At 46.2% G+C, this 13,640-nt stretch overlaps 1 protein-coding gene across 2 annotated transcripts; it reads left to right on the top strand.

Annotated features, from left to right (window-relative positions):
• The first annotated feature begins 399 nt into the window (after nucleotides 1-399).
• LOC147187096 (zinc transporter ZIP12-like) lies at nucleotides 400-5,300 on the top strand. 2 transcript variants are annotated; one of them, XM_086101437.1, is made up of 12 exons: nucleotides 400-773; nucleotides 2,257-2,559; nucleotides 2,633-2,828; nucleotides 2,946-3,088; nucleotides 3,172-3,340; nucleotides 3,442-3,614; nucleotides 3,815-3,958; nucleotides 4,023-4,088; nucleotides 4,255-4,312; nucleotides 4,393-4,551; nucleotides 4,629-4,816; nucleotides 5,132-5,300. In XM_086101437.1, exons 1-12 carry the CDS (start codon nucleotides 540-542, stop codon nucleotides 5,258-5,260), a joined length of 1,962 nt encoding a protein of 653 aa, XP_085957563.1. In that variant the 5' UTR covers nucleotides 400-539; the 3' UTR covers nucleotides 5,261-5,300. The 2 variants fall into 2 exon arrangements, with proteins under 2 accessions (XP_085957563.1, XP_085957564.1); XM_086101438.1 differs by having other exon boundaries at nucleotides 4,258-4,312.
• Nucleotides 5,301-13,640: the final 8,340 nt, after the last annotated feature.

Below are 13,640 nucleotides of genomic sequence, written 5' to 3' on the forward strand. Positions count from 1 at the left end.
CACATAGCCAACGAGTGGGCTTTTATCACCTATTGGACAGGTAGAGTTTGGCTTCACAAACATTCCTCACTTTGCTCGGTCACTTTGACCCGGAGTGGGAGCATGTTCAAAAGTGATTTTCGTGACGAAAAAAAAAAAAAAACAGCACGAGCAGTGATCATGAACGAAACGAACGAATGTTCAGGACTTCTTGGGAGAGATGTACTTGATGTACCGTGCCCCATAAACCATTCCCGGTGATCTCATTAAGTGAATTGTTTTTCCCCTAGCCTTGAGTGCCAAACTTTTTTTTTTTTTTTCGAAATACTAATTATGCTTTCCTCCCTCACCCCCCGCCGTCCTCTCCCTGCCCCCGTGGCTCTCTGACTGGCTGCACTAATCCTTTTGTTGTGGACCGAGGGCCCCGGCTTTTGGCTGCACTGTAAGGGTTAGTTCAAGCGGAGGGTGACCGCCAAGCGCGCCCCCACCGCCCACCCGTCCCCTTCTTCCGGACTCCGCGTTTGGATGGTCACCTCATCTCGGGAAGATTCGACAGCAACATGTGCTCCCAGGGATTTGCAGTTCTTCGTTTTCTGCTTCTGCTGATGTGTCTGCCCGGAAGAGCGCACGCGGAGTCTAATCTACAGGACGTCCTCAGAGTCTTGGATCTACCGTTCGATCAAGATGAAGAGGCGCACCTACAGAAAAACCACGTCGGTATCCTGGTCTCTGCGATTCTTCTGGCCGTGAATTGCCCGGAGAGGACGGGTACGTCTCTAGAAGTCTGTGACAAGGTAGGCCCATCTCCAACAAAACAACTTTTAGATCTCAAAACTTTGTGTGTTTGTCAAGACTGGAATGTGAGGCTTACGTTCTTGACCTTTTATGGCTCATTCATGCTAAGTGGCTTTCTTTGGGACATCCCTGCATTTGACACAGCGAAAACCCATGGAGTGGACTCACGGCTACTTCACGTCGCTGCAAGGTGGCTTGTCAATGGCGTCCGGAGCTTCGAAAGGAGTCCTCATTATGAGATTTCGGAATTATTTTGTTTTTGAAAAGATTACTCTTGATATTTTGTGCCTCGCTAACCCTCTTACTGTTTTCACTGGGTAGACAACAATCTCCTTCAAATCCAAATCCAATGACCAGTTTTTCCAATAATCACTGGGTCCACTTTAAAGGTTCATTTTACCGGAATCGCAGTTTATATTGTACCTACAAGGACAAAATGGTTTGCTACTGCACCTGTTTCTGGGGATGAGACAGGACCATGGACGACATTGTACTTTGAAGGTCAGAAGCGGACTCGTACTCGAGCTGGAACAAGGTCTCAACAAGGGCTCAATTGTACCCTAAAAGTCAAGGTGACAAGGTAGGAGCAAGGACCAGATTGTACCTTTAAAAATATACCGTTTTGGCCCGAATATAAGACGATGTTTTTCACATTCAAATAAGACTGTAAAAGTAGGGGTTGTCTTATATTCGGGGTCGAGATGTTATACCCATTTACGACGCTAGATGGCGCCAGATATCATTGAAGCGAATGCTGAACTTGACTCCCCAGGCCAAAGTGAACCCCAGCCACGAAGAATAAAAATAAAAATAGCGGTAGCACGAAGAAGAAAAATAAAAAATAGCGGTAAGAAAGAAAATAATAGAAGAGATAACAGAAAATGGAGAAACGTAGCGACAATCCGGAGAAAAGTGGGTCGAAGATCGGCCAGGTTAACCGGCAGCTGAGGAGAAGTTATGATGTCATTTACATTTCCAAACCCAGAAGCCATTCATTTACGAATGTGATTGCATTTTAGTTTACATATTTAAATGTTCAGATATTAAGATTTGAATGAGGCAAAATAACATGCTTTTTCTCTCAAATATATTGTTAGAATCATTTCTTTCAGACATACTGTTATTATTTTCTGGATAAAAATTTATTTGGCGTTCTAAAAGTCTTTTTTTCAAACTTGAGTCTTGAAAAAGAGGGGGTCGTCTTATAATCAGGGCCGTCTTATATTCGGGTCAATACGGTGCTGCTACTCAACCTCTGCTTCTGGGTACTGGTTGACAAAGTAGAACCAAGAACCAAATTGTTCTTTGAAGGTCAAAAGTCAGCTCTTACTGGACCCGTTTCTATTGACAAGACCGAAACAAGGACTTGTTTGTACCTTTTATTAGACACAAAAAGTAATGTTACGATAACGATACCCCCACCTCTGCGGACAAGTTGCCATGATAGACTTTTCGAACAAACCACCCTCCTCTTCTTTCCAGTGCCTTCCACCGGACGTCGCGCTATCCGTGCTGGAGGATGACGGGAAGCCGTTCCTGACCGAGGACGACTTCCAGCGTCTCTCCGCTCTTCTGCTGTATTACATTTTAAACCTTCGAGATCTGTGCCGGTCATCTCCTTCGATCGCCCGTAGCTACGAGTTTTACCTGCGAGCTCTCACCGATCTCCACACGGCGGAGGAAAGCGGTGTCCTCTCGTCGAGTGAACTGGAGAGAATTCTTCAGATCATCAACCAGCACAACAACCTCTCCAGACAAGACAGTTCGACTATGTCCAACCTGCAGGTAAGAAACTGCTATGAAGGGTTTTACTGGATTGAAGAAACTGAAGTGATATCATTTCTTCCGTGACGTCCAGTGTATTGACGCCACGCGTCTACTCGAAGACGTGAAAGAAGGCGCCACGATGGCATCCGCTGCCAAAATGTCTGCCTCCATCATCAGTCATCTCCTGCAGGGTCCCTGTTTCGCTCAGAGGAACCTGCCACCGCCGGCTTTTTTTACCAATTACATCTTTCACTCCCTCAATCGCACCAGTGAACTCCAAGTTTTAGGTGAGACGTCATCTTTCAACAATTAAAAAAAAAGTTATTAGTATTTTTAGAACATAGTTATTTTGTGTCCCTTTTTCAACGCCCGTAAATCTTTTTTTTTTTTTTTTTTTCTTGAAGATCTGGAGGCACTCCTTCGCCAGCTCGGCGTCGGTGGAGAAGGAATAAAGCCACACGCTCGCGGCAGAAAGAGGCGAAGCTCACAGAGCGAATCGGGGCATTCGCCGGAGAGTTGCAACCACGAAGCCGGAAACTGGGCGCAGGTTAACACTTCCGACAAAGCGAAGGCGAACTTTAGAAGACGTGGAGAGCTCATCGGGTTGTGTCGCTCTTTGAATCCTAACAGGTCTGTTTTTCAGCCAATCAGCTGGTGTATATTTTTGCTCTGAATCCACAACTGCCCATTTCGAAGGAGCACTTTGGACAAATGTGCCCAGCCATCATCCAGCAGTTGCTTGGCAATGCGTGCGATTCGGCAGAGCGCAACGCAAGAGGATCTCCCACCGATTTTGAGAGTGAGACATTTGACCTCCTGTTTCCTTCCCTATATTTTTAATGAAAATAGTAATGATTTAAAAATATGACTATCCTTACTTATTTTTTATATCTCGGCAAGAGTATGGCTACAGCACGGCGGCGGTGCTGCTCATCACGCTGGGATCCATGTTAGGCATCTGCCTGATCTTCTTCAACTCCTGCCAGGAGACCTACACGCTCATCTTGCAGCTTTTTGTGGGCCTGGCCGTGGGGACCCTCTCAGGCGATGCCCTCCTTCACCTCATCCCGCAGGTGAGACGCTCACCGACAGTCAACCAATGGTTGGGTGTTCAGGGACAAGACGTGTCAAATAAAAATCAGTTCAACAACGAGCATCCGTTATCTTAAAAGCAATCAAACAGAAATGCGAGAAGCCATAGACATGCCGGGATCAAGATCAATCAGGATTTTATATGAATGAATTTGGGGTCCCCCCCCCCCCGTCTTTGTAGATCCTCGGCCTCCACGGACACGATGAAGAACAGCTCACGGAGCAGACGGACTACCTGTGGAAGATTGTCGGCGTGGTGGCCGGCATCTACGGCTTCTTCCTCATGGAGAGGATCTTCTCCTTCCTGGTTCCTCCAAACGGACATGTAAGTTCCCGACAAAAATGCTAGGAGTTCTCTAACGTACCTTTTGCTTCTTCTTGCACTTCAGAGCCACTCTCGGGGTAACTGCGAGGGTCCGTCCCATAGGGGCAAGTCCATCTCTACCATCCAGCTGGTAAGGCTTGTTACGGTTGTACTTTGAAGAGCTTTTAAAAGGGAGGCTGGAAAATATCACATTTTCTCACTGTTTTTTTTTTCCCCACAAGCTAAATAACCACAGGCAATATTACAAAGTAGCTACTTGTACGTGCAACAAGCTACTCAAAGTGTTTATTTTCTAGCAGGGACCAGTGGAGGAAGACGCAGAAACATCTCCAGAGCAGAGGCCATCGGAAAAAAGTAAGCTAAAGATCAACGCGGTGCGCTAGCATGGTTCCGGTGAAGTCCTGAACATCCCAACGTGGCGGTGGCTTCCCCAGGCCGTGGCGTTCCCCTGCTGGCCGTGATGGTCATCGTCGGCGACAGTCTCCACAACTTTGCTGACGGCCTGGTGGTGGGCGCCGCCTTCTCATCGTCGCCCGAGACTGGCATGGCGACTACAGTTGCCATCTTGTGCCACGAGATCCCCCACGAGATGGGTGAGGACTTACTCCGCCATCCAAGATCAGCAATTGTTCAACTTATTATGAGTATTATATATATTTTTTTCTTTTAGGAGATTTTGCGGTGCTCTTGAGCTCCGGACTCCCCGTGAAGACAGCTGTGGTCATGAATTTTGTCAGCGCACTGACGGCCTTCGCGGGCCTCTACATTGGACTCTTCGTCTCGGCTCAGGCGCAGGTGCAGCAGTGGATCTTTGCAGTGACCGCAGGGATTTTCCTCTACTTGTCACTAGTGCAGATGGTGAGATAAGTTACCACATGCTCGCAAATTTAAGCTAGCAGTGGGGCTTCGACATGCTACCTGTTAGATGCTAGCAATAAGCATCTCTCTCTTAGATCGTGCAGTACGATGCACTACTTATTTTGCGGCAGTGACCTAACTAATGTTAGCAATTGCGTTACAACATACTACTGGTCGAAAATGAGCAATAAACTAACACATTACCTTCTTCAGGCTAACACTAACAATAAGCCCATGAGATACTACATGCTTCCTGTCTGAAACAAAAAATAAGCTAATAGATTTTCTCCATCTTCCTTTTCTTTGTTCCGCCAGCTTCCCGAGATGAGTCGCTTGCGGAGCGGACGACCGTTAACCGCCTTCCTTCTGCAGAATGTTGGCCTCGTGTCAGGTTGGGCCTGTCTCCTGGTGCTTGCACTCTTTGAACATGATCTCAAATTCTAGTATTATCATAATCACGACAAATAAATGTGGATTTCTTATGGAGGCGTCTCCTCTGCTTACCGCCACGCACATGAACTTGGTGAGTAGCACATGTTTGCAGGTGAAATGAACATGGGGGAGGAGTCGGCCACTTCTTGCCTAGTTATGACAAACTGATGATATTTGACATATTCCTCTACATCAGTGTGATTTCTTGTCTTGAAAAGCCACATGTATTCATTGGGATAAAGCACGAGAGGTCCACCACCAGATGGCGTTCCAGTGACACTGCGAGATGGTCCTCATAAAAAAATGCTGAGTTTTTTTTTCCTAAATACTTTGGCCATTTCGATATAGCCTTACCTTAAGTACTGTAAAAATAGGTTACTGGGTTGATGCAATTGTATCATTAATATAATGTTTTCATAAAACTGTATAATGTAAGAATATCTGCTAATACGTCACGGGATATATTCTCTCGAAATAAAATTAGTTTAATTCGTTTTATAAACGTAAGATGTGGTTTCAGTTCGATTTTTAAAGCATTTTCGTTTTATTTCGTGCAAGATTTTGTTGTTATTTTGTTAGTTTTTGTGAACTATAATGTTGATTGGTGCTGGTAACGCAACGTTTAGCTGGTTTGCCAATTGTTAATAGTTCCCACGGAATCCATTAGTACTGTTTTCCGGGTTTGGTCACGTGACGTTCGAAAGCTGAGCCCCTGGGCACTATGACGTCTGTTAGTTGATTGCAGGTGCTAGTATGGGATAAAATGAATGCCCGTGAAATGGATAAAAAGGGTGGATTTTCTTACTTCATTAATATTCCACAGACTTAATATTAACTCAAAGATTGTGTTTAGACTAGTGGGGAGCACATAGAACAAATTGCAAAGATTTTTTTTTGTTTATTTGACTTCCGCACTTCACATTTTGATATAAATAAAAGTTCCACGCATTGACTTAATTTTCAGTTCATTCTGCTGGATTTGTTGTCATGAGGAGGCGGTTGGAAGGACGGGGCAGCGAGTGTGGGCAGGAAAAAAAAAGATGTGATGCCGCAGGCTGTAAAACATCCGCCACCAATGTATCATTATCACCGGTGCTTCTTCTTCAAGCCCCTCCCGCTTCTCCCAACGTGTCGACCCGGCAGAGGATCCCCCCAAGAAGGGATGTATGTTTTTTTTTAGTGATTTTCGTCGTCGTTACGTCAAAAAAAAAAAAAGCACGACTAGCACATAATGGAGGTGGACTCGCTGCAGCAGCCGGTGTTTCAAGTAAGTTCAGTCTTTTTCCCCCCCTTTCTTTTTTAACAGTCTTAAAAAGTTAGCAGGTGAAAGTGTGGTCTTGCTGCGGCGACATTTTGGCTCCGACTTGCGTGAACCGCCAATGTCGTTTTGCGTAACATTTTCTATTTCCATTTCTTTCTACCGTGACATCAAAGTTATTTTGAGTCAAGTGTTCTACGGGCGTATTTAATCACCGTTAAATTAATTTTAGCAGGTGACTGGTGTATCTCCTCTGCTACGGCGACATTTTGGCTCCAGTTCGTGGTAAATGTGTCAGTTCTACGACTTTTTGCCGTTACTTTGTTAGTCAACAGCGATGTTTGTATGGTTTTTTTTCTTCAGTATTGTCTTCTTTTCTTCAGTATTATTCTATCGTGAAATTAAAATTAGCCTGTAAATAAATAAAATGTAAAAAAAATTAGTGCTCACTCAACATTTAGGCGGCAATTCTAGGTCCGGTCAATGTCATTTGTGTCATTGAATGCTTCCGAATAAACAAACTCGTCATTATTCAACTTTAGTTAATCAACTCCAAACGTCTTATTTATGATAATTTTGTCAGTCAGTCAAGCCACTTGCTTTGTCATTTTATTTTTGTGTTTTTGAAGAGTCTCAGCAAAGGCGCCTGCAGGAAAGGTCGCTTTAAACGTTCGGACGGGAGCACGTCCTCGGATACCACCACCGCCAGCCTTGTGCGTCGGGTAAGACGTTACGATTTGTTATAATACAGTGCCCCCCCCCCACACACACACAGACAAGTTGGTTTAGATGATAACCACTGCACGAGTCGAGTGTGCTCCAGGAGCCCATTTCTTGTAACCCTTGTTGGAATGTGTTTGTTTCTGTATAAACGTGTGCCGGTAAAAGAAAACTAGGCACAAGTACTCCCGTCATCATCATTCATCATTTGTGAGATGTGTGCCGCCCAAAAAGCCTTGAGTAAACACAGACGGGTACACTGTAACGGTGGCGGCATCTTGCCTGAGCTGTCATTCTCGGATCTCCTGGTATAAAGCAGAATTGGCGAGGTATGCCTTTCGCGCGCCTGGACTTTGTAGAATGTAGAGACCTGCACGGGATGGGATGGGTGCCCTCGTCTAAATGTTTCTCCCTTTTTAGGAGGGGGGACGCATCTCCTCATTTTTTTTGGCACCAGAAGCAAAAATGCCACCTCCTGTTTGTACTCAACTTCTCAGAGAACTTGTGAATGACCCTTTTGCTTCACGCAAACACTGCCCAGTGAGAATTTGCCCGATTTTCTTTTTCTTTTTTTTTTTAAACCGCCACTCATGGGAGCTTCATGTCGATTCCCACAGTCCGCAGATGAGGTGCCTGAGTCATACCAGGCAAACCCGGTCCATCCGAGAAGCCGTATCAGTCAGATTCTATAGTTAACGGGAGGTCGTTCCAAGAGCTTAGGTAGGAGAAAGAGCGATGCGTTAAGGGTCAGTGAGGACTCTGTGAGAGGGACCTAAAAACAGCACACCTTCCCGTAACAGCTCTTTTGCTTGGATGATTAAATCCTGTTTTGCAATTGTATCAGTTTGCGCTTTAAACATGTTGTTGTGGATCTAAGAAATTAACAACAGTTGCATCGTCACGTCAAACACAGTTAATTTATTCAGGGAAATTTTTTCGGTATGAAAATAGAAATTCCAGGATGAAATGATCACTTCTGGTACTTGTTTGATAGGGCACAGAATGAGAAAAAGGACAGTAAAAACATAGCAACAATGGTGTACACATTCTGCTTGGTATTCATCTTCAGTCAGTCTTGCGGCTCAACGACATCTCTCAATGGTGATCCGACTATCATCGACAACATGTTCCAGTAAGTGCACATAAACTGCTTAGAAAGGGCCAAATTATGCATACCGACGGAGACGAAAGGGCAGACGGAGAAAGGATGGGAGACACGCTCCCTGTGGTCCTCCTTGGGGGAGGGGGAGGGGGGACAACGCTACAGTAGATGGTAGAGGTCCCGATCCGGCCGTGGGAGTTGATTGAAGGAGGGGGGGTGCGTGGCAGAAGCGGTCCAGATTTGTCAAGCAACATCAACACTGGCTGGTTGTTTGTTTATTTTTAATTATGCGTTGGCGGAAGCGTAGGCAAAGAAATTGTGTCATCGATGACACATTTTTTTCGGGGGTGGGGTGGTCACGAACACGCTTAAGGCTCGCACTTGTACATGTATAATAAATTCTATTTGCGGTTGAGAAGGGCAAACTGAACGTGAAGGAGATGAGATGGATGCCGGGTTAGAAAAAAAATCGTTTCTTTTCTTTTACAAAATTGATTTGACGAATGTACCTACAGAGCACATTCAGAATATGACACTGGCCTATGCCCAAGCACGACTAGTCTAAAAAATAATCTTTTTCGATGCTCTTCACCTTTGTGGGCTGGACTAGCCATAGCCAGGTGGAAATGTGATTCATTTTCTATCTGAGGTCCCAGTTGTGTTCCTAGTGCATCCTGGGAAACCATCCAGCCCAACCCCGCTCTCTCACAAGACCCCGAATATTAATAAACGTTCCTAATTTAGCGCTTGTCTAAAAGCACTCAACAAAGGCTTCAGGCAAAGCAGCGAATAAAGAGGACTGAACCTTCGAAGGATTGCTAAGACGCCGGTCTCAAAATAGGTCTTTTCGTCATCGTGATCTCAAATATGGTACAGACAAAAACGATTTTGCTCCGAGACGCCGACATTGCAGTCTGAATGCTGTCTGGGGTCACTTAGCGCCCTACTTCCCTCCCCTGATCTCGAGCTTGCTGATGAAAGGTTCACTTGAGGGCAGGAAAACCCGGTCGCATTACCCCCCCGCTGATTACGGTCCCTTATTTTCGTCTTGCTTGGCGAATGACGTCACATCCTCCTGATTGGCATCTTATCAGACCCGGCAACCTTTCCTCAGCTGTTATGGAACCTGTATAAGTGATGTGGATATTTATGGGGGGGGGGGGGCGGCTGCCAGTTATTTAAATAAATAAATGTGCCATGAATTATGTATTTATTTCAATATTGAATTAATAATCATTAAATAATTATTTACTCGTGTATATATTTCATTTTGCCACTCTTGGTCCTCACGATATTTGCAGCGCGTGTGTTTGTGGTGTTAAGCCAGCAGCGATCGGTTAGGCGCTAGGCTGTCATCTAGTGGAAGAATGTGGTCATTTTAAGCGTTTGAAGGACACGGTGTTGTCGGCTGAAATACTTTTGTTATGCGACTATGCTTTGCACAACAGGCCTCTGCTTCACTTTCTTGCATCGGAAGCAGATTGCAGAGAGCGCATGAAGGCTATCGCAATGCGAATGACGCCTTAGTAACAGAACATTCAAGTTGGAAAAGGAGGAGGGGGGGCTCAAAGTCAAGTGAAGGAGGGGATGGATGAATGGATGGATGGATGACGCTGTCTCGAAGGACAGTGGTCCCCAACCCCCGGGCCGCGGACTGGTACCGGTCCGTGAGTCATTTTGTATCGGGCCCAACAGAAAGAAAAAATAACTTTCCTTACTTCCATTTTATTTGTTTGGGAATCTGTAAGACGTTTTATTTTGGAAAATTTACCGGATTCTCTGTTACATCCGTCTACTCTATATCATTCTTGATGCAGGTCACGTGATAGGTTACCGCTAAAATGAAACCCAGGAGCCAGCAAAATGAGTACAAAAACAAAACGTGTTGAGGTTCCTTTGGGAAAGGGAAAAGGCGCAGCCAGGAGATAGAAGGAGGGGCTAAGATAGAAGTGTCAAAGTCAAGGCCCGCGGGCCAGATCCAGCCCCCCACGTCAGTTTATGTGGCCCGCGGGAGCAAATCATGTGTGTCAACTACTGTATCATGATTCTTGCTGAAATCTGTACCGAAATGTCAAATTGTCATGAATAATAAATAACGTTGAGATTTTGCACCGGCCCTCGGGGGGGAAGTCGAAACCCCAAAGTGGCCCGCGACAAAAAATGAGTTTGACACCCCGGGCCTCCGACTTTGAAGAAAAAGACGGCTACATTTAATAGACTGTGTCATGAGTTCTTAGTTAAAATACGGATTTATCTCAATGGGAGATTCCCACGCACCAAGCCTACTCTGCATGATATGCGGAGATGGTGAGTCGTATTTTTCTCGCACTTTTTATTTGCGGTGTATCTTTATTTTGAAGTCACGTTTAAACGTTACCATAGCGACCAGAGAGCGTTGCGGCCAGATAGGACGTGATTATTATGTTTTGAAAATATCACCGTTTTCATGCCAGGTCATATCATATTATTTGGTTGTATTTATCCGCCACACCTTAAAGGGCCGGGTCCCTGAAAATATTGTTCTGACATCAAAACTGCTCTGTGGAGCAAAAAAAGGTTGGGGACCCCTGTCGTTAGGACATCAGGGGGCCGGCGGTCATGAAAGGACACATCGGCTCCCAATTGCTCCCTCCAGAAGCCTTCGTGCCCAGCAGCAACTTGTGCGCCACGGCGAGTGCGTATAAATCCGTCAACGGCTAAAAGCAGCCTGGCAAAAATTCCATTCCGTATTACCACTAGATGGCCTTGTTTCACTTTCGCCTTTTCACACGCTCCCGTCAATGAAAAGAAATCAGATAGGAGGCCGCAACGATAATCCAAGACACTGTTAAGAAATGCTTTCATAAAGTAGAACTACTGTCTTATGTCTGTGTTGGAATTGTGCCTTTCAGGGGCGCGGACAAGCGAGTCATGCCAGGGCCTGGAGTTGGTTAGTCTGCGTCTTGAGCGTCTGCGGCCCGTAGTAGCTCCCTGCCAATGTTCTTTTATTTCGTCTTTGAGCTTTTGCCTCATTCAGTGAACGTCTTCAAGCGAATCGACGACCGTGATTATCTTTTCGATTCTTTAAAGCTGCTGTTGGGTTGTACAACCACTCTGTGAAAACCCCGGCGATGACTAGTCCCCGCGTGTAATATCTGCAAATGTCGTAATGAGCTCTCGCCTAAATAATCCATCGCAGCCTCGCGCTGGATTACATGACCGCGAGTGCACAAAAGTGATCCGCCAGGTGTTGCCCCCGCAAAGGCGGCCAGACAAAAGCTGCACTTGAAGGCGGGTCGAGACATTTTTTTTGTTTTGCGTTCAGAAACACCTTTCATCTCACATACTGCAGCCAAGAGAGAATATTTCTGACTTCCGCCGTGATTGATTTGACTCCACGGCGCGCTGGATCAACATTCACCGCACAACCGAGGAAGATTTAATTTAACTGATGAGTGGATTAGCGTATGAACCAGCTGTTGCCAAGCCACACCAGACCGGTAAACCTCCGCGGGCGTAAAGGTGTTCGCGTCATCTAGACGGCACATCGGCTGCAGCGTCGAGTGTGGCTACGATCCTCGCGCCGGGTTGAAATTTAATATCGTGAATGTATTTAAAAAGGAAAAAAAAAAAATTCCAGAAACGGAGCTGCAATTGCAACCCGCGCAGAGGCGCTCCAGCTGCCATGAACGCCGCCACTAGTTCGATGACGCTCCGCTTACATGTTAGCGTTATATAATTATAGGACAATTCCACTCTCGATGGAATGTGGGGCATATCGTTTCCTGCCAGACGGTTCCCAGACGCGACTCATGGAAACTCCGGGAATGTAAGACATCGATTTGTGAATGGAGGGCAGTCAGTCAAGTATGACGACAGGACGCATTCTTTAAAATAATTTTTTTACATTTGCTAAGGTTAAGGTGAGGTTGTTTAGGGGTATTTGGAATGACTTTTTTTGAAGTGACGGGTTCAACAAAAAGTGTGTAGATAACTAGGACAATTTTGTTTGAGGGCGGCCTGGTGGTCTCGTGGTCGGCGCATCGACATCACATTGCAGAGGTACCCGGTTCAATTCCAGCTCCGGCCTCCCTGTGTGGAGTTTGCATGTTCTCCCCGGGCCTGTGTGGGTTTTCTCCGGGTACTCCGCTTTCCTCCCACATTCCAAACAGGCTGATTGAACACTCTAAATTGTCCCGAGGTGTGAGCTTGAGCACCGATGGTTGTTCGTCTCTGTGTGCCCTGCGATTGGCTGCGAACCGGTTCAGGGTGCCCCCCCCCCCCCCCCGCCTACTGCCACGAAGGCGGCTGGGATCGGCTCCAGCACCCTCCGCGACCCTTGTGAGGATAAACGGATCGGAGAATGGATGGATGGATGAATTTGGTTTGATTTGTCTACTGTTCATTGGCCATCACAAAGTCGCTATTTTCTTGAGATCGCACTCATTTTGCGTGTTTTTAACAACAGTTGAGATCTTAAACTTCCCCAACGTCCTTACTGAGTTTTGACGATGTCAGGGTGTCCCACCTTGCATCGTTTTGGTGGTCTTTGGCCAAGCCAACTTGGACTGGGGACAACCGGTAAGACGGGTCTCTCATAGGGAGGTTTCTTCCCGTGGCTCGCTAAAAGTCACGACGACGACGCCGCATAGCCTGTAACCGCGTCACCTCATTTCCCCGATCACAGCCGATTTCGGTACGACTGCACGTTCTGCCGGTGATTCATCTCCCGCCGGGAAGCAGTATTGGGCCGGGACTTCTTTGGCACCCGGCTCGCGTTTATTATTTATTTATTTTTGGACTTTTCCAGAGAATGTGGAGCTGTCCGGAAACGGAGCGACTAATTGGCAACAGAGATCCCGAGGAATGTCTCGGAACTAGCCGGTGTTGTAGCGCTTTTACGTAATCTTATTGCTTCACTATAAGACTGGAAAGTGTGATATATATCCGAATAGCCTATTGGGCCACTTGGGCCCTGGAAACACTGACGTCAGTCCCTGACCCCAAGTTTCACAACGGAGTCTTGGTTGTACCGCTCTCATTGATCTGGACGAAGCAAGCTACTCCCAAAAATCGTCAAGTCCTAGTTTTTGGAAGGTGACGGCGGATATGATTCCACGGTTAATAAGGATGTTGTTTTTTTTTTTTGCAGACTGCAGAAGCGCTTCAGTTACATACCGCCGGTTCACGCCGACTGCGCCTGTACCGCACGACGTACTGACGAAAACAATCTTTTCTTCTGGGGAAAAAAAGGGGGCAATCGCGCATCGTTATTAGCGCCGCGCGTCTGTTTTCAGTCACGGCTTGCATTTCGACTCAAGTTCAACTCGGAG

The sequence above is a fragment of the Hippocampus guttulatus genome, chromosome 21 (assembly GCF_054856545.1).
Source record: "Hippocampus guttulatus isolate MCC_2025c chromosome 21, RoL_Hgut_1.0, whole genome shotgun sequence".
In the NCBI taxonomy this organism is placed as follows: Eukaryota; Metazoa; Chordata; class Actinopteri; order Syngnathiformes; family Syngnathidae; genus Hippocampus; species Hippocampus guttulatus.